The following is a 26,505-nucleotide window of genomic DNA, read 5'->3' as shown; positions in this document are numbered from 1 at the left end:
GTATTTGTTGTAGTTTTAATGCAGTACTGAAGCAGATTTAATGCGATAGGGACTTAAATAAAGGTAAAAACATAGCAGTGTTTTCTTCTGCACTGTTCCTGCTGGTGTTAAAGGGCGAGAGGCAGGGCAGACTCAAATCATGTCACCAATCTGTTGCAGTTAACCAATGGCAGTTAACCTTACATAGAGAAACCGATGCAGACACGAGGAGGACGCAACCTTCCCAGGACCTTCTTGCTGAGTGTTTAGAACTAACCTTCAACTTTAAGTTTTATAATGTCAGAACAATAAAAACAGTAAAAACATGTAAGTTACGCGCAGCCCTCATAATCCAAAAAAAACATCTTCAAGTTTTTGTCTCCTTGGGAAGTAAGTCACTTAAAGTTTATTTAACCTCAAATGGTTTCAGTAAATAAACTTGGACATGAATATGACCTCGAAGGTCAGGTTTCGGTCGCTCCATGGGGGGAAAAAAAGGAATATCACGTGTCAGAAAGAAGGAAAAAACAGTCTGACAGATATTCCCCATCAGTGTTCCTGTACTTAGAACATAGAGAACATATCAAATGTCTAAACTGAGACATTTGATTATTTCATGAAACATTTGATGGCAGTATGTCTCAGAGAAAAAGGGAGCAAAAAAAAATGCTTGAGGAGCATTTTTGCAACCAATTCACTTTAAAAAGAACTAGTGCTGTCAGCGTTAATCTCCTTAATCTTGCCGTGCAGCCCCACGCACGAGGCGATCCGCGCTAACTCGCTAACGGACATTTGCCGCGTTAATGCGGTTATGCCGTTACCATAATTTTAATGAGATTAACGCTGACAAAAAAGAACATCTTAGAGACAGACAGAGGTTCACCAATCTGCAAAAAAACTGTCTACAAATTGTCCGACAATTTTACAATAACATTCCTCAAGGTAAAATCATGACGACTTTGAATATCTTGTCATCTACAGTTTATGTCATAACAACATCAGAAGATTTAAAAAATCAGGAGAAATCTCTGTGCGCAAGAGACAAGACCAAAAATCACTGGATTGTGGTGTTCAGGCCCTCAGACAGCACTGCATTAAAAAACAGACATGATTCTGTCATTACTGAGATCACTGCATGAGCACAGTTCTCTGTGCCATCTATAAATCCAGCCTCTGTGATGCAAAGAAGAAGCCACATGTGCGCATGATCCAGAAACACCGCTGTCTTCTCTGAGTAAAAGTGGAAAGCTGAGGTCAGACGAACTGAAATTTTAAATTCTTTCTTGGAAAACATGGACCCCGCATCCTCTAGACTAAAGAGGAGAGGGATCATACAGCTTGATATCAATGCTCAGTTTGAAGTCTGGAATTTGTAATCAAGAAAAAAAAACTAAGAAGAAGACTGAGGACTGCTGAGCAGCTGGAATCCTCCCTCAGATGAGAACTGCTGGTTTGCTCAGTTCCCAGACGTTTGTGGACTGTTGTAAAAAGAAGAGGGGATGCTTTGAAATTGTACATTTTTTCAGTTTAAACATGTGGTATGTTTTTCAATATTCTACTGTGTATAAATGAGATTTTCTGGTTTTTATTTTTATTTTATGCAGTGAGCGTCCAAACCTTTTGGGGTTATATTTGTGTGATTTATGCAACAGAAGGTGAGGCTCTGGTTTAATGAGGTTGAATTGTTACATCTTTCTGCAGAAACACAGTCATGGATGAATGTAAATGGTGATTATTGGTTACTAATTGAGAAAAGCTACACTACTATTATATTAAAAAGACATTTTAACCGCTGACACTTGCAAATCTGAGGCGTTTTTTTTTATCTGCATACAACATATACATATAACACTCCTCACTGAGGAGGCCACAGTGTTCCTGTAAATTGGTGCATTATTTCATCATCTGTGCAGAAAGGAGGTGAAGTCCAGCTGCTTTCAAGGCTTAAAAGACCATCAGAGAATTCAATGGGAATATTTCATATTCCTGTTTCCTCTGTGTGTTTGTCCGTGGCGAAAATGGGAAGCCTGGGAATTCTGGAGAACATCTGTTTCTCATGAGAAGAGGTCATTCCCAGATCCAGCTGCCCCTGCTGCTCTCTCTTTCTCTGAGGGTGAGCCAGCTACTGTGGGACACTTTACTGCAGATCGACTCTTCAGCAGTTTGTTTCGCAGACAATAAAAATTTTCAGGATCCAAAAACAAAGCTGAGCGCCAACCCGGCTGACTGAGTGCTACCGACACGTAACTGCTGTCGGAGTAAGCCGAATCATCTGGAAACCATTTCAAAGCTATCGCTGCTGGTCTCCCACTGAGTCACAAGAATAACATCCTGTGAGAACATGAATACTAAGATCCAACCACAAGGACACATCAGGAAGTATTAGAATAGTGATGGTTTAGCTCCAACGTGCTGAAATAGAAGTGAGGGTATTGCTGGTGCTCAGCGTAAGACTGAAGGTCTGCAGTGTGAAGACAATACTGATAAAAATAAAAACAAGGCCACAGTGGCATGTCCTTCTTAACTCCTTCCCTATTCAGGGTCTCAGAGGGGCTGGAGCCTCATTAAGTTTCCCTTTCTGTGGCGCAGAAGGCAAAAAGGCTGCTAGAAAGTTATATAAGCTTGTGAGATGTTTAGAGCTACAAAAACTTCACAAAAGGCAAAGGAAAAATAAGCACCGTACCATCAGACCGTACGTACCACCTGGGGGCGGCAAAAACAAGCTGATATGATGAATTTCGGAGTAGTTTCTAGACTAGATGCTGCTTCAGGGTGCCGCTAACCTCCGAATATTTGTCTGCTTCACCATGAAATACTTCATTGTGTTCATCGGGTAGTTTTTTACTGCACTTGTGTCCCACACAGGTTTACTTGAAACAAACTCCAGAATCTTTGGAAGAATCTGTTTTTCACAGCTCAGTCTTGAGCTCAGTCTCAACACATTAAACCACTTTTAAAAAACGATTTCTTCCTGCTTGCTTTCACGACTAATTGAGCAGGGTAGCCTGCCGTTTATCTTACTCACTTTGTTTTTATTTGATCTTAACATATATTCATTGTTGATTTAGTGACTGTATATCATATATATATTTTGTATAATCCCTACAGCACTTTGGTCCACTGAGGGTGTTTTTCTTTTTAATGGGCTTTAGAAACAAAAGTTTTTGACACAAGTTCATCTAAGTTGCACAGGCAGGTTTTTGAAGTTGGAGCCCTTTGATCTGTCCATGTCCCAGAGGAAAGACTGACATGGTTCGGACATGTGCAGAGGAGGGATAGTAGACATATTGGTGCTGCCAGGGAGGAGGAAATGAGCCTCAGAGGAGATTCATGAATGTGGTGAAGGTTGGTGTGACAGAAGGAGATGGTAGAAACAGGGTGAGATGGAGGAAGGTGATCCACCATGGTGACCTCTAAAGTAAGGAGGAGCAGAAACAGGAGGATAAAGCTTTTACTAGGCCTTACTACAGCATTTGATAGTTGACCGTAGCATTTCCCTCAAGAGACTTAGGAATGAGGCTGACCAAAGCAGAAAGGCACTCAAATGGGTCTCATCCTACTTCTACTTCACCTGTAGAGTATTCAGAGTCACTGCGGTCAACTTTATTTCATCAGCTGATCTAATAAGATGTGGAGTCCCACAGGGCTCGGTTCTTGGACCTACTTGTTTAGTTTCCATCTGTTGTTAGTTGATATTATGCCTGTTAAATGTCTCGTTCAGGAAAAGCACATAAAAACAGAGCCTCTCCATTCTTCCCACGTTGCCATTAAAAACAAGAGGACTTCCAATTTCTTACAACTGATAAAATGTGTCTTTATTGTTCCTGATCATATTTCTAATAGTGCCGCTGTCCATCTTAAACAACTAAAAACCGACCACCAGCAAGCTACTCAACACCTGAGCATTACTTTGAACATGTCAGTGTCTACCAGCAGTCAAAAGACTTTTACACTGAATTTTAGTTAATACAGTCAAGTTTTTCTTTTAAAAAACGAGACATAGTTTCTACATTTTCCCTGTAAGTTACTGAAATATCCTTTTACATTTTACAATGGGCTCTTTACGTTTGTATAAAATTCTGAGTAAAGAAATATGTTGGTGGGTCAGACTCACTAAGTAACCGGGATTATTTTAGTAGTAATTAATTTCTCCAGTGCTCAGTTTGTCTCACCTGTTACCCTGTTAGTATTCTTGCTATATGCATCCACCCCCCTGTTTCCCACAGCCAGCTGCCAGATAGTCTTGTTCTCACTGACATGAAACTTTCCAGGCATATCCCAGAGTTCCTGATGGTTTCTTGTTTGCATTTTTCTGTCATGTTTAAAGTAGTTCACCGAGTTCTTTCTTGTATACTCCCTAGCAGACTGGCTGACCTTCAAATGTTTGACTCTCTGGTCCTGCATTTGGGTGGTGGTGATATCTTACCATAACATTTGACCTCTGGATTCCCCCAGAAGAGCTCTTTGCACTCCCGGCACATCCGGCCACCAAAACCGGGCTTGCACATGCATTGTCCTGTAACCTGCAGGCAGCGCAAAAAACACAGCGATCAGGTCAGAGCGTTCAATAAACTTCAAAGCTCTTCTCTCCGATGCAGACACAATAAAGCTTTGAAGTTTGGCAGAATTTGTTCCTGCCAGGAAAGAAAATTCCTGTGTCATTCCACAGTGTATTCCGAGACTTCCTTCCTCCGATGGAATGAAGCCAGTAAACACAGAAAGCTGAAAGTTTCGTGTGAGTGAGTGTCATCAGTTCTTTACATGTGAGAGGAGAGAAGCAGGTCCTAAACAGCTGGAGTCCATATACAGTATCAAAAACTACTTGAAGTTGTTGGGATGGTCACACCCTACGGTGTGGGGGTTTGGGAAAACCAATCCCCAACACTATGTAAGAGAAAGTTTGGAAACAGCAGCTCATAGATGGACAGGATTTTGTGGTTCATTTCAGATCGTGTTCAGAGAGAGTTAACTGGAGTAGCTGCTGAGACGATGGTGCGGGGGTTTCATTACTTAATTAACTGGAGTTTAGATTTTTTGTTCTCCTGAAATGTCAATACTGTCCTTGGATACATATCCACATGTTTCCGTCCACACTGTTTGCTCCGGTTCTTTTCCCAACTGTTACTATAAATACCCATTCGTATATCTTTATACATACATCCAGCCTGGCAGATACAGGAAAAATCTGAGCAGGGAAACCATTCATCTGGCATTGACCTGCTTGGTATGGATAATCCTACCAGAAATAAAAATTTCTAGTGGTATTTGTGCTCCAGGTGGCTCACACCAAGCAACTGAGCACAAGTTTTAGATTTCATCACCTAAAATGTCTCTAAAAGTTAAAAGGCTTACCCAAAAGTTACTGCATGATAGTGTTAAAGGACAAAATATGGTTATAAACACAGTCTGCCTCACCTCATTGCAGGAGGATTTGAACGAGTGGACAGGATCGCAGTCGCAGCGCTGGCAGCCCGTCCCGCTGGTGAGGTTCCACGTATCTGGAGCGCAGCGGTCGCAGTGCTGACCGACCACGTTGGGCTGGCAGGGACACTGGCCACTGCGCTGGTCGCACTGACAGTCATCGGGGGACGAACAGGCATAAGGAATCGTCCCTACTGAATAACACGTGCACTCTGCGGAGTGAAGAAAGAAAGAAACAAGAAAGATGCACCGCAGAATTATGGGAAATTTACTGGCTAGATGGATATTTGAGATCTGTCTATGTTTGTTAACATAGACTAGCTGCTTTTACAGCAAGAAATCAGCAAGTGTTTGTAGTCAAGTCGCCAACTTTAAAATTACAAGTGACCAAAGCAATCATGAGGAGGATTTGGTGCAGCACCTTCTTTGTCCAATATCCAATTCGCTATTTTGGATGTGACGAATTCTCAAGCAATGCTCGCAATATGTCACACAAGAAACCACAACAGACTCCAATTTTAAAACGTCCACCTTTACATTTTGACATAAATTCTCTGGTAAATTGAACTTCTGCGGATTTAACTATTCCAACAGTCTGGGTCCAGTTTAGCTGCTTTTGACTGCTCCTTTGTCACAGGGGGTTGCTACCTGATCCAACCACAAAGGGGATTTGAGGCTCTGGCTAGAATCAAATCAGCAACCTTCTCGTTACCAAGTAAATATGCTAACCACTCTACCATTAGGTCCAAATGTATTCATGATGATCACTTTTGGATACACAAAAAGAAGATGGCAACGATCCAAATGCTAAACTCAGAAAAAAGGTCGTCCACAATCCAATGGCAGACACTACTTTGACTGTGTCTATCTTTTAAATACAGTCTATAGCACAGGTGTCGAACTCCAAGCCTCGAGGGCCGGTGTCCTGCAGGTTTTAGATGTGTCCTTGATCCAACACAGCTGATTTAAATGGCTAAATTACCTCCTCAACATTTCTCAAAGTTCTCCAGAAGCCTGGTCATGAACTAATCATTTGATTCAGGTGTGTTGACCCAGGGTGATATCTAAAACCTGCAGGACACCGGCCCTCGAGGCCTGGAGTTCAACGCCCCTGGTCTATAGCTGGCGCTGAGCTTACATGAAGTGGGGGACAACATTTTTTCGTCCCAAATGGTCAGACTAACTTAGATAAAGTAAAAGCTAACGGCCATACGGTACCCAAATTAGGACGACATCTTGCCAATTTACTGATACAACTACTACAAAAGTCAGAGGTCACTGTAATCACATGCACCAAGACTGGGAGGATGTGTACTGGCCTCCTTCTGGCTGTGGCTACAATTATTTAGCAGGAAAGTGAAACCGGCATTACACACAGGAAGCACTAACAAATATATTTTTGGATAACAATAAATATGATGAATCATGTTCAGCTGTACTCACTCCTGCAGCTCTGTGTGGTAGCATTGCCATAGTAACCCAGTTTGCAGTGCTGGCACCCGTCGCCCTGGGTGTGGTACAGGCATTTGAGACAGGCGCCGGTGCGAGCATCGCAGGAGTCCAGGTCGTGCATGTCGATGTTGTTGTTGCACTGGCAGGGCATGCAGCGCCCACCGGGCACCAGAGGATTCCCAAAGTAACCCGGGGCACACTCGTCGCACCTGACACCTGGAAGGGATGCAGGAGACAAGTCAGCTGGTATGGTATCGTACATGAGACCTCAAGTTTGTTGCTTTTCTTTTCCTCTTGAATCTAAAGATTGAGGTCTGGCACGCTAATTACAGACTACTGAAGTGTGTTTGTACTTGTGATGAGCGTGTGACGTGAAGACATGTTGACAAAAACTGCACCTGAGCCCCGCTTACATAAAAACAAATCTGTGAAGTGTTGTGTTTACATGCCTTTGTATCCGCGGCCGCACACACACACCAGCTGATTGGTATTAGGCAGAAGGTAACAGCTGTCCGCAAACTGGCGTCTGCTGCGTGGCCCATCAGGACACATACAAGGGCGACAGTATCCGCCTGAACCCAGCTCTGGGTCACCATGGTAACCGCTCAAACACCTGGTAGCAGAAGAAAAGGTGTTAATGGATCCTTCAGTTTAGATCTGGAAGGAAAAGGTTAGTAAAAATCAACTGTTTCCGAGAGACACCTGAGTACTGAAGAAATGTCTGCCCAAACTGCAACGTCCCATATAGCTGCATTCATATAATTTTGCCTTAAAATTACATCGGATAGACTCAGTTCAACACAGGAGAGAAGGAGCTGGGTTTGGATGGGTTGCAAAGCGGCTTGCAGATCCACAACTCCAGCACTGTGCAGTTTTCCTCAGACAACTTAATAATAATAATAATAATAATAATAATGATAATAATAATAATAATAATCTTTATAAGCCTCTTTCTGCTGCTCAAAAACTAAATAAATAATATAAAATAAAAATGTTGCCATCCATAACTGAACATTTTGATTTATTAACTAGAAATTTCAGGATTTCTTTATTTTCAGGTCATTTTCTCAGAAGTTTGAGTTAATAGGCCAAATTCTTGAGATAACAACCTGAAACTTTAAATTATGAACGGCAAAAAAAGGAAATGGAAGTTTTATTTGAAGTGTCTTCATCACTAGCAGTGTTACGCAAGAAAAAAACCCAAATGAAACGTTTATTCTTTTATTTTCAACCCTGTAATGCCAAGTGTGTCATATTTGATGCGTAAGATTTTGTGAGTTTTTTAAGATTTCTGCATGATTGGAGTGTTTTTTTCCCTAAAAAAACGGAATAAAATGCACAATTAACTTTTCTAAGCAATGAAACTGCACAAGAATATATAAATTTCATTTCTAGAAAATAGTCTCTGTAAGAAGGTTCAATAAACACTCACTAATAACAGTGTTTATAACCCATAAACACGGTCAAATTGAATTTTCTGGTAATTCTTTAATGGTTCAGGGTTTACAGGGATAAATGACAGAAAACTGAATTAACTGAGGAAGTCAGGTTTTTTGTCCTGTTCTTTTTGTAACTGATGCTTGTGCTTATTGTTCTCATCTTTAATTCAAATTTGACAAATACTGTGGGCTAAGAAATGCTATCTTCTGCTGTCCTTATATGTTGCCACCTTTTTTTTTTTAGACATCTACACTCCTTTCCACACATTGGGGTTTAATGGTTAAATCTCCCTTTTTCCTTGACCAAGGAAATGAGTTTTGAGGCCCTTGAAAAGCTATTATACTAATTCTTTTATGTTGAATCTCTATAATATCTGTCTCTACCTCACTAGTATTAGCAGATTTAAGCTACCACCACTGCATCTACATTCACATCCTCACCTCTCGCAGTGGTGTCCGGTGGTGAAGTCTCTGCAGCCCTGACACTCTCCAGTCTGAGGGTGGCAGTACTCGCTGTGGCCGTTACACTGGCACGGTCGGCAATGAGGGAAGCCCCAGAAGCCCGGCAGGCAGTGTGAACACTGGCGACCCGTGGCCCCTGAAACACACTCGCAGTGGCCGGTGGCCTCGTGGCACAAGGGGCTGACAGAGCCCAGAGGGTCACAGTTACAAGCTGTGGGGGTGAAGGGATTAGGATTAAAGAAAACATTTAAACTGAAGATGAACACGTCGGCATTGAACTTCAGCTGCACTCACGTCTGCAGCCGGCGGGGCCGAACAGGAAGGTAGCCGGGGCGCAACGGTCGCAGTTCCTGCCTGCGATGTTGTGTCGGCACTGGCACTGACCGCCACTGGGGTCACACAGGGAGCTGAGTGAACCCTGAGGGTCACACTGGCAAGCTGAGGGATGAGATTGGAGGGGAAAGGTGATGAGAGTGGAAGCAGGAACAATTTTTAACATCTTCAGATTCTGAAGATGAAGATGAACTACACACCCATGGCTCCTTTGTGCAGCAAGGCAGAGGCACTGAAGATGTACTGTTTACAGATGTCGGTCATGGGGCTCTTTATGATGCTCTGGCTGTTCTCCAGACATCGATAGCGCTGGAACGTATCCCATGCTTGCTCTCCCACGTCTCCGTGGAACATTTCTAGCTCTCTGACACGGGGCATCAGCACCACCTTTAAAAACAGAGAAGAGCGTAAGGAGCTACTGAGGGCCACTATGGACCAACAGTTGGAGCTTTCACTGGCTTGGAAGGACATGAAATGTTCCTAAAGCAACTGCTTTAGAAAATGAGTGTCCGTGGTCTTAAGTTTTTACATTTCAAGAGAGCCGTACGATCTGAGCAGGACAGGTCCTGGAGTACAGGCAGGACCTGTCTGAACAGGTGTGTGTTTGTGTGCAAAGCCACATACCGAATCGATGAGTGTGTACGGGTTCTGGACGGTGCTGACTGACGAGTAGAGAGGCAGATTGAGTTGGATCGTGTAGTTCAGCCCTTTCTCAAAACACACCGGCCTCACCAGCAACACATGTCTGAAACACACACACAGAGTTAGTTTATGTGTCTGTGTGAGCATGTTCAGTGTACAGTAAATGAATGTTTTACCTGGATCCAGGTGGAAGAGAGATCGACTGCTGGTCTCCGCTCTGGAAAGAGTTACTGCAGTGACTGGAGTAGTTTGGAGGGTTGAAGACGGGGCGCTGCACTTGGATGTTCACCTCCTCCCATTGCTCCGGTAGCTGTCGACAAACAAACATACATGTGGTATTCCTTCATCGTTCCTCCGTCTTTGTTTCTGTTTGAGTGTATTTATTCAAATAAACTGTCCATAGGCTACCCTGTGTCACATGTTTCATGAAAAAGAGATAGTTGGCATTCAGGCAAAGTTTTTCCCAATCTTCTGTCCAACTTTGGTGAATGAATTATTGCCCTAGTTTCTTGTTCTTAGCTAACAGGAGAGGTACCCGGTGTGGTCTTCTGCTGCTGTAGTATTCAGACATGCTCTTCTGCATACTTTGGTTGTAACGAGTGTTTTTTTTAAGTTACTGTTGCCTTCGACTTGAAACAGTCTGGCAATCCTCCTCTGAGAACTGCCGCTCACTGGATGTTTCCTCTTACTCGGACCGTTCTCTGTAAACTCTAGAGATGGCTGTGCAGTGTACTGCTGATCTCAGTAGATCGACAGTTTGTGAAATACTCTGAGAAGCTCGTCTGGCACCAACAACCATGTCATGTTGAAAGTAACTTAAATTTGAGCTTCAGCAGGTCATCTCGAGCACATGCCTGAATGCACTGAGTTGCTGCCATGTGATTGGCTGATTAGATATTTCTCTAAACAATGGTATTCCAGTTGGCAAACAGCTGTCACATACTTCATATTTATCAACACTTATTGATGAACTAGATAACTCAGGGTTTATGTAGAGAATATTTTCATTTAATTAATGACGGAAAGGACAGGAGATTGACGTTTGCACGAGTTTTCTGCCTGTTTGTCTGCCTGCTCAAAAGATTACGCAAAAATATTCGACCAAACTTTAGGAAAATGTTCAGTAAAGAAAGAAACCATAAAAAGTTAGTGACAAAGGTTCTTTCAAAACGCCATGGAGCAATAACCGACTCTGAAATATGCAAATCATTTGTGTTACCTGTGGCTCATAGCGTATAAGGATGTCATAGTCCATGGACTCGGGAATATTGTCGATGCTGAACTCTAGATAGGTTCCTTCTGGCACATTAACGAAGCCCATACCAGTCCACGTAGGACTCCGACCTTCAGGATAGGGCCGAGGTACCAGCGTCACGCCCTGATGGGGAAACAAACGTTCACAAATCTGGAGGGAAAAAAAAGCACCACAAGCCGATGTGAACACACTCACAGGGCCGCGCTTGGCGTCCTCTGCCTCGTATATGTAGTGATCCAGAGCCATGAAGTAGTAGCCGGACTCGACCTGATCGCAGCGGCGCCCGAACATGTGCTCCCTGCACACACACTGTCCTGTGTGAGGATCGCAGCTGTGGAGAGATGGCAGGTCGGAAAAAGAAAGACAAAGTTTTACACATCCACATGCTTAAACTATTTTTTTCCTTGTTTATAATTTAATGAAAATGGTGAGATCTTCCATTAATTTCATTGCTTCCTGTTAGACATCTTTCTTCTTTAGAGGCAAAACAGCTGCACATCTTTCTGCAGGAGCTGTTCTATTTAATGGTCAATGGTAATCTCTTCTTGCCTCCATGTACAATTGTAAAATGTATTTTAATAAAAATAACTAATATAGAAACATGCATCTGTCTAGCATAGACCTTCACTTTGGTTAAGAAGTGGCCTGAGTCACATGCAAACAGAAACTTCTGGAGGTGAAAATATGCAACCATAAACTGCAGTTCCTAACCTGGCCACTTGAGGCTGTCTTAAAAACACAAGCCAATCCCAAAGACACAAAACGCTTTACTTTACAGCAGTGAAAAAGCCTGTTTGCAGACTTATATGAAAACTGCTTTATTGGACATTTTTCCAAAAATTAAGGGTCATTTTATGCTCAAAACATTTTTGTGATGAAGGAAACATTTGGTCAGCTGGCATGAAATGACCCACTTACCTGTCATATTACTAAAACTAAACACAGATGTTTTTAATATCATTAATTACACCTACTCATTGTTGACAGCCCCGCCCTGGTCACAGTCACATGGTCTGCAGCCATCCATGTCATTGGACAGACCCCAATGCTGTGGCTGTAAAAGCAGAAAGCAGATGTTTATGAGTAATAAGCGCACTAAGGCAGAGAGGAAGGTATCCAGAGTGAGCGTGGATCCGTACCCGACACTGATCACAGTTGTGTCCTTCGACGAGGCGTTTGCAGAAGCAGCGTCCTGTGTCTGAATCACACGGCTTTCCTCCTGGCAGCATTCCCAGCGGATTACAGGTACAAGCTGCCAAAACGCAAAACGAAGCAACAGGATAAACTGCATCAGCCTGTCTGACTGTAGTTACTGTATGTTTATCTATACTGAGTATGTTTGTGTCTATTTTCATTTGAAGTTCTGTGGTATTACTATGATATTTTATTATTATTGTCTTCCTCGAACCAAATCACTTCAATTTTTTTATCCTAAAATTCCACAAATGTACATATTAACATGCTGAAATTAGGGTATATTTAATATACTATGATCTATTTGAATTTTAAAATGTAGAGGGACTTCTCTATAGATTATACAGGAAGTAAGAACTTTGTGCTGCATTATTATTTGCACAGCGGATGGATTCACATGTGTGATTTGGCTGATTTTGCACAGGATGCCCTTCCTGATCTAACCTCCCATTCATCTGGATCTGGGACCATCGACATATTTAGAGTTTTCACCAACATACCAACAACCTTAACCTTAGTTTAAGGTTTGCTCGGTTTTTCAGGCTTTAATTACGAATTAACTCACTTTATTTTGTAGCATTTTGTTTCCATCTCCTTGTGTTAACCTTTGCTTTAATATGATTTCATAAGAAAGCGTATAATCTGACTTACGCAGGCAGCCATGTGGCCCTTGTCCCAGCCCGTAGTGTCCTTGTCTGCAGTGGTCGCAGCGCTCTCCTTCCACATTGGCTTTGCACCGACACTGACCTGAGATCAGCCCGGCAATCACATCTGTCCTCGGGTCACACAGGCCACCCTCCAGAGAACCGGAAGGCTCGCAGTTACAGGCTAGAGAGAAGAAAAAGACATTAAAGAGATTAAAAAAGGAATGGACACCAGTTAGTGCACCAGGAAAACATTCAGCGCCTTAATACACAGTATAAGGCTCAATATGCCAAAGATATCAAAAATATATCATATGTAGCAGGATGTAGTTTGTAGCATCACTTCTGATATCACTAAGGACAATTTAGTAGATTTTTTGCAGCTTATTCCAAACTTACAAATTCTTTACTCTGATTTTATAACAGATGTTTTCATGTTTTCTCTCATGATAGACTGAACTGCGGTTGCGTAGCAGTGACCTACGTTCACAGACGTTTGGGTCCCTCAGGTTTCTGCTGGGGTGCTGGTAGAAGAACGGCGCGCACTGCTCGCACTGTCGGCCCAGCGTGTTGTGCTGACAGTCGTCACACACGCCTCCGCTCACGTTGCCGGACGCCACGTACACGGCCAGGTCAAAGTGGCACGACGTGGAGTGCTGGTTACACTCACACTCTGAGAAAGAAGGAAAGTGAAACGTAGACTTTGAGTTTTCTTTGAAAACAGAAGAGCACATTTCCTGTTCACATTTTCAGTGTTTTCATAACTTTACTACCAATTAAAAAGTTTACATCCATCCATCCATCCATCCATCCATTCGCTTCCGCTTATCCTTTTCAGGGTCGCGGGGGGCGCTGGAGCCTATCCCAGCTGTCATAGGGCGAGAGGCGGGGTACACCCTGGACAGGTCGCCAGTCTGTCGCAGGGCCAACACACAGGGACAGACAACCATTCACTCGCACATTCAAACTTAGTGGCAATTTGGATTATCCAATTAACCTATCCCCACAAGTTGCATGTCTTTGGACGGTGGGAGGAAGCCGGAGTACCCGGAGTGAACCCACGCAAACACGGGGAGAACATGCAAACTCCACACAGAAAGACCCCAGCCTGATGATGGAATTGAACTCAGGACCTTCTTGCTGTGCAGCATTTGGGGCGATCGTGGCTCAAGAGTTGGGAGTTCGTCTTGCAATCGGAAGGTTGCCGGTTCGAGCCCGGCTCCGACAGTCTCGGTCGTTGTGTCCTTGGGCAAGACACTTCACCCGTTGCCTACTGGTGGTGGTCAGAGGGCCCGGTGGTGCCAGTGTCCGGCACCCTCGCCTCTGTCAGTGCACCCCAGGGTGGCTGTGGCTACAATGTAGCTTGCCATCACCAGTGTGTGTGTGAATGTGTGTGTGAATGGGTAAAAAGTTTACATTCAATTAAAATACGCAAACCATTTTTTACCCCTGGAAGTTTCACTGCTTCCTTTATGATTAAAACATTATCCTACACATATCAATTAAGCGTTCTTTGACTGTCAGTCTCCCTGTTCGCTGTCAGTACTGTCATCATGTTTGTGGAGATCTTACTCTGAGTTTAAAGAGCTGAGAGCTGTAGACAGACTTTTCCATGTTTGTGTTCTTACTCTTGCAGGCGTGGGTGTTTCGTCCCTCAGCAGGCCTCCAAGGCAAATCGTGATAAAAGTCTTGGCAGCGCTCGCAGTTCAAACCCTCAGTGTTGTGATTGCACATGCACCGGCCATGGACCTACACACACACGCACGCACACATATACAGTAATAGCTTATTACTGATTTAACCACCACAAATGTCTGATAGCCAAATATATTTGTTAATATCAGTTTATTAAAATATACGAAGCTGAATCAGGTTTCTTCAGCACTGAAGTGCTTTTTTAACATTTCAGGCTTGACAAAATTATTATAGCCTGGTTCTACTGGAGGTTTCTTCCTCCTAAAAGGGAGTTTTTCTTTCCCACTGTTGTCAAAGCACTTGCTTGTAGGGGCTCATCTAATTGCTCGGGTTTACTCTGTTTTCCTAGCCGTATTTTATGGTCTTTAGCACACAATATAAAGTGCCTTGAGGCAACTGTTGTTGTGCTTAAAAGAAATGAATTGAATTCACACACCTTCCTCGCATCATCTCATCCCCAGTGGTAAGATTTCTAAGAAAAGTCAGAATTCTGAAATTAAAAGTCAGAATTCAAAGATTAAAGTCAAAATTCTGACAAAAAAGAATTCTAAAAAAAAGTCAGAATTCTGAAATTAAAGTTAGAGTTCTGAGAAAAAAGTCACAATTCTTAAAAAACAATTCGGACAAAAAAGTCAGAATTCTAAGATTGAAGTCAGAATTCTGAGGAAAAAGTTGGAATTCTGACAAAAAATAATTAATTAATTTTTTCTCAAATTCTGACTTTTTTCTTTGAATTCTGCTGAAGAATTCTGACAAAAAAAAATTCTGAGAAAAAAGTTGGAATTCTTTTTTTGTCAGAATTCCGACTTTTTCTCAGAATTCTGAGATTAAAGTTAGAATTTTGAGAAGAAAGTCAGAATTCTGAGATTAAAGTCAGAATTCTGAGAAAAAAGTCAGAATTCTGACAAAAAAAGAATTCTGACTTTCCCCCCAGAATTCTGATTCCAACGTTTCTGACTTTAATCTCAGAATTCTGACATTTTTCTCAGAATTCTGGAAAGCAAGAAAAAAAGATGTGCCCACTTTTTTATTTTCCCGTGGCCCTAATCCTCTTCCGTAACTCACTGATAAACACCATGAGATCCAATTTATTAGACTTATTGCATGCTTGTTTCATCATTAAATTAATTCTTTTAGGTTATTACTTTGTGTCATGGTCTGCCTGAGCAGAATAAGTTTAAATTAGATTTAAAAATGGCAAAAATGGTGTTTCTCGCCTTTTCTTTATATGCCTGTGTGACGTACCATGCCCTCTGCACTTGTCGGCGCTCCATCAATTGGGGCACACTCGGAGGCGTGCCCATAGCAGAAGCAATTTCCCCGGACGACCATGTCATAGAGGGCGTAGTAGTACTTATCCTTCACCTCGTCGCTGGAGTCGAGCAGGTTGTCACCCAGAGTGTGGAGCTTCATGAACTTCGCCCTGAGGTTCGTGATCTTCAGCATGTCTGTGTACACACAGGAATGCATTATTAAAATGGTTACACACGCACACACACACACACACACACACACACACACACACACACACACACACACACACACACACACACACACACACACACACACACACACACACTGTTTTACAGGGAGATTAGTATCTCGCCCGCAGACATCTGTGAAAGTGTTTCATTAAAGCCAAAGCATCTATGTTTCAGTCAGGATCACTTTCATCACATTGAGAATATTACTATTATTAATATTGTTATTATTATTATTATTATCATTATTGCATCTGCATTGAACAGTATTGTGTGGGATAAAAATTAACACAGAAACAATAAGAAAAAGAGCAACTATATTTTAAGTGGGTTGCAAAAGGCTTGCAGAGGCAGCAGAAGCTGCAGACTGGTGCACCCAACGTAAGGTTACTAATGTACCAGAGTCCAGTTCTGTTTGTTACTAATGCACAAACAGAACTGGCCCTTGAGCGCCAGAGTTTTAAACCTTGTGGGAATATTTGTTTATTATTTAAAGTCTTTGTGTTTTCAGGTTGTAGTATCAGTATCAGTAGGTGATTTCCTGTTTTATTTTGACATTCCTCAGTTTACTTCCCTGTTGTTTTTCAATATGTGTTCTAAAAGTCTGGATTTCTATTTTTGTTTTCTTGGATTTTTGAACGGTTGTTTTTTTCCACCATTAAAGGTGTGCTTTCTGTTTAACCCGTCTCCCTGTAGAGTCTTGCTTGTGAGTCCAAATTCCTGCAAACTATGACACATTGGCCCCACGTATAGCGCTCCAGCCTCCCACCAAGAGAGTCTGAACTAGGACTGACCCTTCTTTTGGAGTTTGACTCTTCTCCTGCATGAATTTGCTCCAAGAGCTCCAGTTTCCCCCGCTGTGTTAGGTTAATGCTGCCTGTCTTGCCTGCAACATACTCAGAAGAGATTCTTCATCACAACCCTTAAAGTCTCAAACTGTGAGTCTCATTCCTGTCCATAAAGGCTCAGTGATGTCCTGCTGTGTTAAGTGCACAAGGGCATTTTGAGCCCTTGATACACACGCAAGTCTCCTTGACAACACAGCACAGTTTATATCACTGTGACATTAAACACAAGGTTTCAGGGGACAAATTGCATGTGCTTTATTTATTTAATTGAAGTTATGCTCAATTCTGAAAGTTGGACAGAAATATTTCCACTTTTTCCCTTCCCTCCATAAGACCGGAGGCGGAAAGATTTACAGATAAAATGCTCAAGTTTCACAGCCATGAAGAAAGTGAAAATGCAAACTACATGGTCCCAGACCGCAGCAGTTGTTTGACTCGAAACAATTTTAATCTCCACATTTCTACTTTTCTTTTACTCAAAATTAACAGTAATATTTTTTTAAATTTCACTTTCGAACTAAATTAAAAAGAAAATGCTGATTCCATCAGCTTAAAGTACTAATAGAGGACCTGCTGAAACTGTACCAGAGTCCATGAACGAGTCAGTATTTTGGTTTTATTTCTTCTCACTGATTTCAGAGTTTCTGAGCGTGAGGATACCGCCGCAGTTCCTTACACACCCACAGCGGTTACCATGTACTTAACATGAGCCAACTGCATGTGTGTGCGATCAAGGAACAGAGGCAGTGTGTGAGGTTACAAAGTCCAAGTTGCTTCCACCTGAGAAATTCTTTCCAGTGTTGGTCCTGTCTGATCTCTGACGCCTGCAGATCTGCTACAGGTAGCTCAACAACTGCTGACTAAAATAAATCATTCTGGTATCCTTCTGTGGTACGTTCAGAGTCTCACTCAGGTTAAATCTTTCATCAGTTTCATATTGGTTTTATATAAGTTTCCTGTAATCTGGTACTAATTTGATATAAAAGAGTGGCTGCATTCAATTAAGTAATTTCGGATTAACCAGTTTTATTAGTCAGAGATGCTGTGACACAATCATCTAGCCATCACTTGTCAAACTCGCTCAAATCCTTACACTTTCCCATATTTCCTGCTTCTAAAACATCGACTTTGAGGGCAAAATGTTCACTTGCCCCTAATTTATCCCACCAGCTAACAGGTGCTGTGATGAAGAGATGATCACTTTACCTCTCAATAGTCATGATGTCAGTGTAAGCATATTTACAGCCTGGTTTCTGCCAGGATTTTTTACCTTCTGAATGGTAAAATTACCTGCACTGATTAGATTTTTTCCCCTCAAACTTGGCATGAATCATCTATTTACTCATATGAATCCATTTCAGATTTTAAAAGAGAAAGCTTTATCTTAAAGGGTCACAAAAGTAAATGTTTGAGTTTCTAAAACCAGAAGCAGCTCACTCTGTATCCTTGTGCTGTAGGGGTCGTCAATGTCAAACGCGGGGTCCAGCACTCGAAAAATCACCTAAGAGACACGAGGGGGGAAAGGTAAGAACTAAAAATATGGAAAAGTTTGTTTTCAGAGGGAGGGAAAAAATGCAAACACAAACTAGCCTCTCCCTCAGTGGATGGTTCGATATCAGAGTAGCGGGAGTCGCAGATGATGTCGTCCACTCTGACCATGGGCCCGGTGAAAATGCCAGGGAAGGTCGAATTGCAGTCGTAGGCAAAGTAACGATAAACCTGCCACGATTTTCCGTTGTCCATGGAGCGCTCGATCATCATGGCAGCCGGCCGAAACGTCTGCAGGCAGATAAAGACCAACAGGCATCTTATTACTGTAACTGATACAACTGTTTCTTTTATGGCCACTGCATCACTCACATATGAAAAATAAATAAAATGATATTCTGCCTGAAGACTGGGCGGAAATCTACTGACGTCTACATTAAGCCGTAATAAGGGAACATTTTTTCTAGTGTTTGGGTTTTTTTTTTATTACATAAAAAGGTTGAAATAAAAACAATTTAACACGTAAGAGTGATTCTTCAGAGGACAGAGAGGATGTGTTAATCTCCATGTTTTTTTAAGCATCTTTACTTAATCTGGTATTTATAGTGACATGTTTGTGTGCCTTATGTTTAATATAAAAACGTCACTCTAAAACTTTTTTTATATGATGCATGTGACGGTGAAAAACAGATACCCACCTTATTTCAAATTATTTGGAATATTTTTTCGTAAGATTTTGACACCATAGTGGCATTTAACCAATATTTTAATAAAATATAGCCTACATGCACATTTTCTGTAATAGTTCTCTGTTTAAATAAATTATAATTTATACATAATAAGCTAAAATAAACTAAATTAGCTGATCTTTCCTGTCTTGGATGGGCCGGATGTGCATTGTGTCTCTGAGAGTGTTTGGACTCTGACGTAGAGCTGCTGAGTTGATGAGAGGCAGCTCCAGCTGGCCACCATCAAAGCCGAGCAGCCACGAGAGGCGAGCTGCATTCTTTTACTTGCCCTCTCCCTCCTCTTCCTCCTCCTCCTCCTCTTCCCACCGTTCTCAGGAGACTGATTTTCAGTGTTTCCCCACCACAGCTGTTCAACACTGTGTTTTTCTGCCTGCCCTGGGTATGGCAGCAGTTGTATGATGTGTGTGTGTGTGTGAGGGAAACCAGGCACCTTGAAGGTCATGATAAGGTGTGTGAAATGAAACTCCGCCTCCAGGTCAAGCTGGATGATCACGTTCTCCACACCTGCAGCAGACAGGAAACAGGAAATACACATTTCAAGTTTTTCGCAGACTGATTTCTTCACACGCATTAACATGCGTTCGACTCTTTTACGCAGTTAAAGTTAACACAGTCAGCTCGCTTTCTTACGCTGCAGTTACTCAGCCAACAGTAACATCATAAATTTACTTGCATGCAAAACTTTATATGTAAAAACATTCAAAGCAGAGTTTGAATTTAAAAACAGCAGCTCGGAGGACTTGGAAGATTCCTGTGGGGGAATTAGGAAATCCCAAGTGGCTCCTGCAGCTTCCTGCTGTTTGAGAACCATCTGCACTGCTGGCCGCCGCTCTGCCGTGACTCACACCTCTGACAGATTCCCACCGCTCTGCAGGAACAACTGCATGGGAACCAGCTGCACTGGGATCACCATGAAGGATCCAGCTAAAGATTTTACGATGCGGATTCATGGACTTAATTTCACAGAGAATTGCATATAAATGTTCTCCAGCTTGTTTGGAATAAAGCAAACTAAACACAAGTTGGTATATTTAAACAACCTGACTGCAGCGTATCAGGTGCACTGATGTTTGTGTATGTTGGAGAAGACGTTTGTTGCTGTGGTTGAGACACAGGTTAGGATTCATGACTTCCAGAAGTGATGTAAGTTGCTGACTGAGGAATGAGTCAAACAAGTGATGTTGAACTTGGCTCGCCAGTTTTCACACAAGCATCTCTTGAGAAAAGTCACAGAAAACTTTCATGGTAAAACTAGAGCTGTCATGAGAGCAAAATGAATTCATAAAACCAAAAGAAAGTCAAACAAAAATGTCAAATTTAAGAAAATTTAAGAAAATAAAATAGAAAACTTTAATGACTTATTATACGATATGTTTGTTCTCATGTTATTGTATGCGATGTGTATATTTTAGATTATATCAGAGTTAAATTCATCAAAATTTGACCTGTGCTTACTTTCTTCCTTCTATGGGAACTTATTTTATCCACACAAACTTTAAACAAAGCTTTAGGTGCAGGAAGACGTTTTGTGTGCACTGAATACATTTCCCATGTAACCCCAAAAACTTGAGTTGTTCAAATCCACCAAACTTTATTTCAAACTGCAATAATTGACCAGTTTGACCAATTACCAATAAAATTAACCAAACATACCAAATAAGTACAATTTGTTTAAATGATGCACAACGTTTGCACAACTGGGTGATATTAATAAGGTTTCATAGAAAAGTCTCATATTAATGAATCTGGGTTTGTCTACATCGAAATGGTACAAAATAAAAAGATTGGCTGGTAATTTTGTCAGTGGAAGAAAATCATGAGTGGAATCGTAAAAATTACAACCACAATCCTCACATTTGGGAAGGATTTGGTAGTTTTAAGCTTCACTGTGAAGCTCCTCCCTGTACCAGTGGATAACAATGAAACAGGTGATTACAGGTGAGAAAACCTCTCAGTTAGAAACTGTCTCTCCGTGGAGCTCTTAAAGCTCTCCTGTCTCACGTCACGCTTCTCATTTTTTCCACTTTAAAGTCAAGTGTTGACACACATCTGTTTCTTACCCGCACACCTGTTCTCCTCAGCGCACCTGTAAGCCCCACCCATAAGGACTGCTGCTATGAGAGGCTCTGTGATCGGTCTGCTCATTACTGAGCTCAGTACTCATGAGATCGGCCTCTGTGAGGGCTCACACGCTATTCTCCCTCCAAAGTAAACAGGAAACACCCCTCATCTTGTTTCTCTAGTGCGTTTGTGTCTCTCACCGTTCTCCGACTGCCACCAGGTCTTGAGGCGGTTTGGGGCGAAGGTGGTGACCACGTTCTCGATGGTGTGGCTGATGTCGTTGCTCTCCTCGTCGTACATCTCCCTGGAGTCGCACACAAAACATTTTGTCTCCTGATGGACAGGAAGTGCGAAAGCGTCAGTTCGCCATACTCTTGATGTGCCAGAAATAGCAGCTGATTCATTAACATTAAAGGACATCGGACAGTTTTCTTAGGGACTGTTTCTTGCATAGAACGTGGTTCAAATGGGGTGAAACGTTTAGGCAAATTTTAATTGTAGATAACAAGCTTAAAATACACAAGATCTTGTAATTTTACAAAAAACTGTTTTTTCTGTTTTTATATTTTATGCGACAGTAAATATGTTTTTTAATGCAATCCAGCTGCTATGATGTGAGTGTTTTAATGTGAGTGCTAGTTTTGCAGTGTACCTAAATGGGAGTGTTGTATATTCCCACAGAGGGGAGCAGACTTTACAAAAAGCATCCACAGTTTTAGAATGAACTATTCAACAATGCCCTATGGAGGTAAGATTGAAGTGTCCACATACTTTTAGCCATGCAGTGGTTTAACTGATGAGCTGGAAGAGATGAAGTCAGTAATGATGTACAGTGTATATGATACTGCTGCTGCGCTTCTCTGTGCCGTGTCTGTTTAATAATCCCCTCCACTGCCTCTGGGATCTGCACGCCAGATGGTTTGGCATTTACGCAAGCTAAACTACAGTTCACACACACACACACTCTTAAATGTCACAATATTTCCGCGTGTGAATAAACAAAATGAGTTTCTCAATTTCACCAAGCTCTGAGCCAACTATGTCTGCGCTGAAATGGGAGTAGATTCCGAACAAGAGGCTCCACTTAGTAGGAAAAAAGGAAAAGAAAGCCAGCTGCTTGAGTCAGACTTCTTTCCCTCCACTTCATCTGCAGCTCATATTTTAGGATTGTGCTCATCCTCAGAAGTCTCAGATGGCCTCACAGCGAGCCTGTGCTTTCATAAAAAACACCATTCACACACAGGACTCGCTAAAGGCTGTTTGATAAAGACAGAGTATCCCCTTCGTCGCCCCCGGCCCGCATCCACACAGGGAAGGCTTTGTGAGGCGCACAACGCTTTTATTGTGGAGGGGAATGTCTGAACTCCCACTCGACATTATATACATGCGCATCCTCACACACACACACACACACACACACACACACACACACACACACACACACACAATCATAATCAGAGAAACAGAGTAAAATAAAGTTTCTGTGTGCTGAACACCATCACATGTTTGAGAACAGTTGGAGAAATCTCCACGTCTATTTGCTCTTCGCTTATCTCTAAAACTGTACACGTGATCTGCTTCAAACTTGGCAAGTGTGTTGCTTGGGTAACAATTTGATGTGATGCTAAGTTTGAGGTCATTTGGATCACCCGTTCTCTTATTTAATGCTGAAATATTACCTACAGTAACTGTTGCTTGCGCCACTCTGTGCTTAGGGTGAGGGGCAAACATGCTTGTTTGGGAGGACATTTACACAATCCCAAGTTACCCCTCAAGTTAACCATCAAAACTAAGCAGACCCTAAGCTAAGCTTAATTCTAAATTTAACCCTAAAACCAAGGCTTAAAATAAACTTCTAACCAGTTTTGATGGTCAAAAACTGCTTCTGACAAAAGCAGCTAGAAGATTTTTGTTTAATTTTAATTTGGCCATGTTGTTTTGGAAGAGTAGTTTATAAAGACGCTGTATCCCACAATTGCACAGTCAGGTTTTGAACATCACACACACATATTCAGTGAATATAACCTCATAACTGCCCCTTTTCCAAAACAGTCACTTAATGATAGCCTGCAATGATTCATCTGTAAATTGTAGCTAGAGTAAGATGGGTTATATTCACTGAAGGGCCTCTTCATCACTACATTTACTAAGGTTTCATTCATTCAGTAGCTGCGCTGTCTCAAAACCACTGATATCAACAATGTATGTTGACAGAATTCAAAAGCGATAAGTCATAGAAATCTTCAATTTACACCTGACCCACTTTCTACCATTTGCAGGGACTTTGTCTGCAGCTATGAGGGACTTCTCAAAAACGTAATCATCTAATCAAATTTATCAAAGTCGTGAAGATATGAAAGTGCTTTTGAGGGGAGCAGGAGAACTGCATTAGCTTGTTAAAGTGAGTTAAGCTGACACACAAATGTGTTCGGAAGTGGCGTGCTGTGATTTAAAAGTTGTGTTTCATGTTGGACAATGATGCAGAAACGATCGCCAGCCAGGGAGGCAATAAGGAAAGAAAAATATTTAAGTAAAGTGTTTAACAACTTTATTTAGGGTGAAATCATTTAAAATGTAAAACTCCCTGTGTTAGTATGGTCAGTTTTTCAAATACAATTCTACAAAGTTAAAGTGAACCTTTAATATTTTTCCGGTTATATATATATATATATCTATATATATATATATAGATATATATATATATATATGTACTGTTACATTGGTGAATTAAGCATGGCCAGAGTTTCAAATAGTGAGATCTGTGTGTAACCAAGACAAAACCTCAATCTTCAGACGCTCTGTTTCTGGCAGTTTTTTCTGCTTTTGGCTCTGTATGATGCCATTCTGTGTGCCTGTGCCTAATATGGTCTTCTAGGCACACAGATCTAGCTGTGAGCCTAGAAGACCGACCCACTAGCTGTTAAAACCTTATGTTTATGAGAAGCTAAAACAGCTTTAATGATAATGGATTGCATTTATATAGCGCTTTTCGAGACCCTCAAAGCGCTTTACAATTCCACTATTCATTCACTCTCACATTCACACACTGGTGGAGGCAAGCTTTCCAGCTATTTCAGTCAGAGGAGCTACACTGAGGCCAAGGTATAAGTAAAACACAAATAATAAATAGACTATCAATAATGCAAAGCTTCCCTAGCAGCATCTAGAAAAATGTGAAGCTAGAAATATTCAAAATTTCAGAAATAAAGCTCTGAAAATTGATGTCAGCTACAGAAATCCAATAATCCAGCAGGCCTTTGAGCCATCTGTTACAGAAATACTGTAGTGGCAGGAAACACCAAGATGAAATAATTTGGTTGGCTAAACGTCTCTTTCCACAACTCTGTTTACAGAGACGGTTCACGAAGTCCACTGAGACTTAGAATTGCTTCACATGGTTGAACTGTGGGCCTGAGTTCATGAGTGTTGTGCTGTAAGGAAACTGCTCATGTTGTGAATGCCACTCTTATATATCAGTGATGTTTGCTTTTTCTACTGACATCCTTTAAATGTTGCATTTAAATGACGTATGACATATATGAACTGTCACATATAATTACAGTCAATATATTTTCTTTCTGATTATATTCAGAATCATCCCAATGGGAAAAATCTGCTCTGCAGGCAACCACAGCTTTGAGTTTACGCTTTGTTTTTACAAACCGTGGTTTCAAATCAAAGAGAAAGAAAAACTACTCGAGTCTAACCACTGGATGAGAGAACACTCGAGGACAGGTATTCACAAGTGGTGAGATGAAGCGTAGTATGTTTTTAAACCTTACTATGTATATTTTTGCGTGCATATGAATCTGTAATTATGATCCAATAAACAGATGTACAGTAGTTAAAATGCAGTAATCCACCTGTCCACTAAAGGAGCAAAAGTGTGCCAAGAAAATATCCCCCACAGCTTTCCAGCACAAACACCACCCGCCTGAGCTGCTGATATAAGGCAGGATGGATCCATGTGCTCATGTTGTTGCCATCAACAAGCCTGCCATCCAAACAATGCAGCAGAAATTGAGACTCATCAGAGCTCATCATCTTCTGTTGTCCAGTTTTGGTCAGCCTGTGTGAACTGTAGCCTCAGTTTCCTGTTGTTAGATTTTCTGCTGCTGTAGCTGTCACAGCTCTTACTCGTTAGCTTAGCTTTACTGCTGCATAAGCCCTGACGCTAACCCTATATTCTTCTGAATAAAAGTATTTAATATCATAATTAATGACATTAAAACACACTGGAGTTATCATCTAAAGTTTAAGGCAAGTATCTTTGACCAAAATCGGAATAAATTGACTTTATGTAAAGATTAGAGATAACCCTATTTCCTTACTGATATCAGAAAATATTTATCATTGCCCCAATATTTTGTTCTGTGGGTTGTTTTTTCTTTTCTTTTCTTATTTTTGTAACTGTAGATAATGGAGAAAAACAGAATAAAACAAAAAAGCAAAGGAATATTAGTCATGAATATAGGAAAAAGAAAATGAGCCATTAGAAAAAACAAAGGCTCATTTAATTATAAAAACAGAGTGGTCAAGTGAGGCTTAAAAAAGTCTATATAAAAGGCTATCTTCTTTTGGCACTTTGTAAAGCAGATATTAAACACAAAACACGTGCAGGAAGCCTTCAATTGAGCCTTCTCTGCTACCTGTGCTCTAAAAAAGATCCTTTCTTACCTCCAGGTGTCCCACGATGCAAAAGCTCTCGGCCTCATTCAGTCCGCAGGTGGAGGAGGCGGTGAGTTTGTGCGCCCTGCCGATCAGCAGGTCACCTGTGGCTGGGTAGCAGCTGCCCTCGGTGCAAATATCTGGGAACTGCGGAACCTGCTGTGCCCTGACAGGAGCCCACAGGGCTGCAGGGAGGAGAGACTGGTGTCAGTGAGATGTCAGCACAAAGCACTGGCCTCGTTCTTCTTTTGGTTTTAATGATAAAAGCCAGAAACAGAGCAGGCTTGCGGTCAGTTTATTTCAATTAGAATCACATGAATTTACTCTTCAGATGAGAATTAAGTGCGCAGCTGTGGGAAAGTGCTCTACTGAAAGTTTTATTTAGCTCTTAAACTCTCCTCCAGCATTTGTTTTGGAACAGGAAAACGGTGGATAATCGTTTACAGATGCCTCTCATTACATGTGATGGGAGCGAACATGTCCCAGCAGATTAATTTTAGCCAAATAAAGTTGTTCAAATTAAAACTTCAACTCACCCAAAGTGGTTAAAAGGTGGATTATGAGCAACATGGCCCGGACCCGTGCACTGACAGCTTATCGTGATGGTCCTACCGCAGAGAGTGTGTGCTGATGTGCGTGTGTGAAGTGTGAAGTCAGAGGCGAGGGTGTTGTCTTGTAGAAAGTTCGCATCCCA

At 41.6% G+C, this 26,505-nt stretch overlaps 1 protein-coding gene across 1 annotated transcript in view; it reads right to left on the bottom strand.

Moving 5' to 3' along the window:
• lamb1b (laminin, beta 1b) overlaps positions 1-26,505 on the bottom strand; it is a 31,251-nt gene extending 4,746 nt beyond the window's left edge. Inside the window, exons 1-23 of the mRNA XM_082510197.1 lie at positions 26,348-26,505; positions 25,821-25,996; positions 21,344-21,476; positions 19,513-19,586; positions 18,436-18,624; positions 18,283-18,346; positions 15,762-15,964; positions 14,450-14,570; positions 13,306-13,494; positions 12,829-13,005; positions 12,123-12,235; positions 11,958-12,037; positions 11,179-11,314; positions 10,948-11,106; positions 9,905-10,038; positions 9,711-9,831; positions 9,287-9,473; positions 9,048-9,191; positions 8,733-8,964; positions 7,302-7,465; positions 6,844-7,068; positions 5,395-5,612; positions 4,406-4,502 (exon numbers count right to left, since the gene is read on the bottom strand). Of these exons, the coding sequence (XP_082366323.1) occupies positions 4,406-4,502; positions 5,395-5,612; positions 6,844-7,068; positions 7,302-7,465; positions 8,733-8,964; positions 9,048-9,191; positions 9,287-9,473; positions 9,711-9,831; positions 9,905-10,038; positions 10,948-11,106; positions 11,179-11,314; positions 11,958-12,037; positions 12,123-12,235; positions 12,829-13,005; positions 13,306-13,494; positions 14,450-14,570; positions 15,762-15,964; positions 18,283-18,346; positions 18,436-18,624; positions 19,513-19,586; positions 21,344-21,476; positions 25,821-25,996; positions 26,348-26,381 (3,370 nt within the window). The 5' untranslated portion in view covers positions 26,382-26,505. The remainder of the gene's footprint in view (positions 1-4,405; positions 4,503-5,394; positions 5,613-6,843; positions 7,069-7,301; positions 7,466-8,732; positions 8,965-9,047; positions 9,192-9,286; positions 9,474-9,710; positions 9,832-9,904; positions 10,039-10,947; positions 11,107-11,178; positions 11,315-11,957; positions 12,038-12,122; positions 12,236-12,828; positions 13,006-13,305; positions 13,495-14,449; positions 14,571-15,761; positions 15,965-18,282; positions 18,347-18,435; positions 18,625-19,512; positions 19,587-21,343; positions 21,477-25,820; positions 25,997-26,347) is intronic.

This window comes from Aulonocara stuartgranti (assembly GCF_965226115.1).
Source record: "Aulonocara stuartgranti genome assembly, chromosome: 17".
Lineage (NCBI taxonomy): Eukaryota > Metazoa > Chordata > Actinopteri > Cichliformes > Cichlidae > Aulonocara > Aulonocara stuartgranti.
This window is presented reverse-complemented; position numbering and strand designations above follow the sequence as displayed.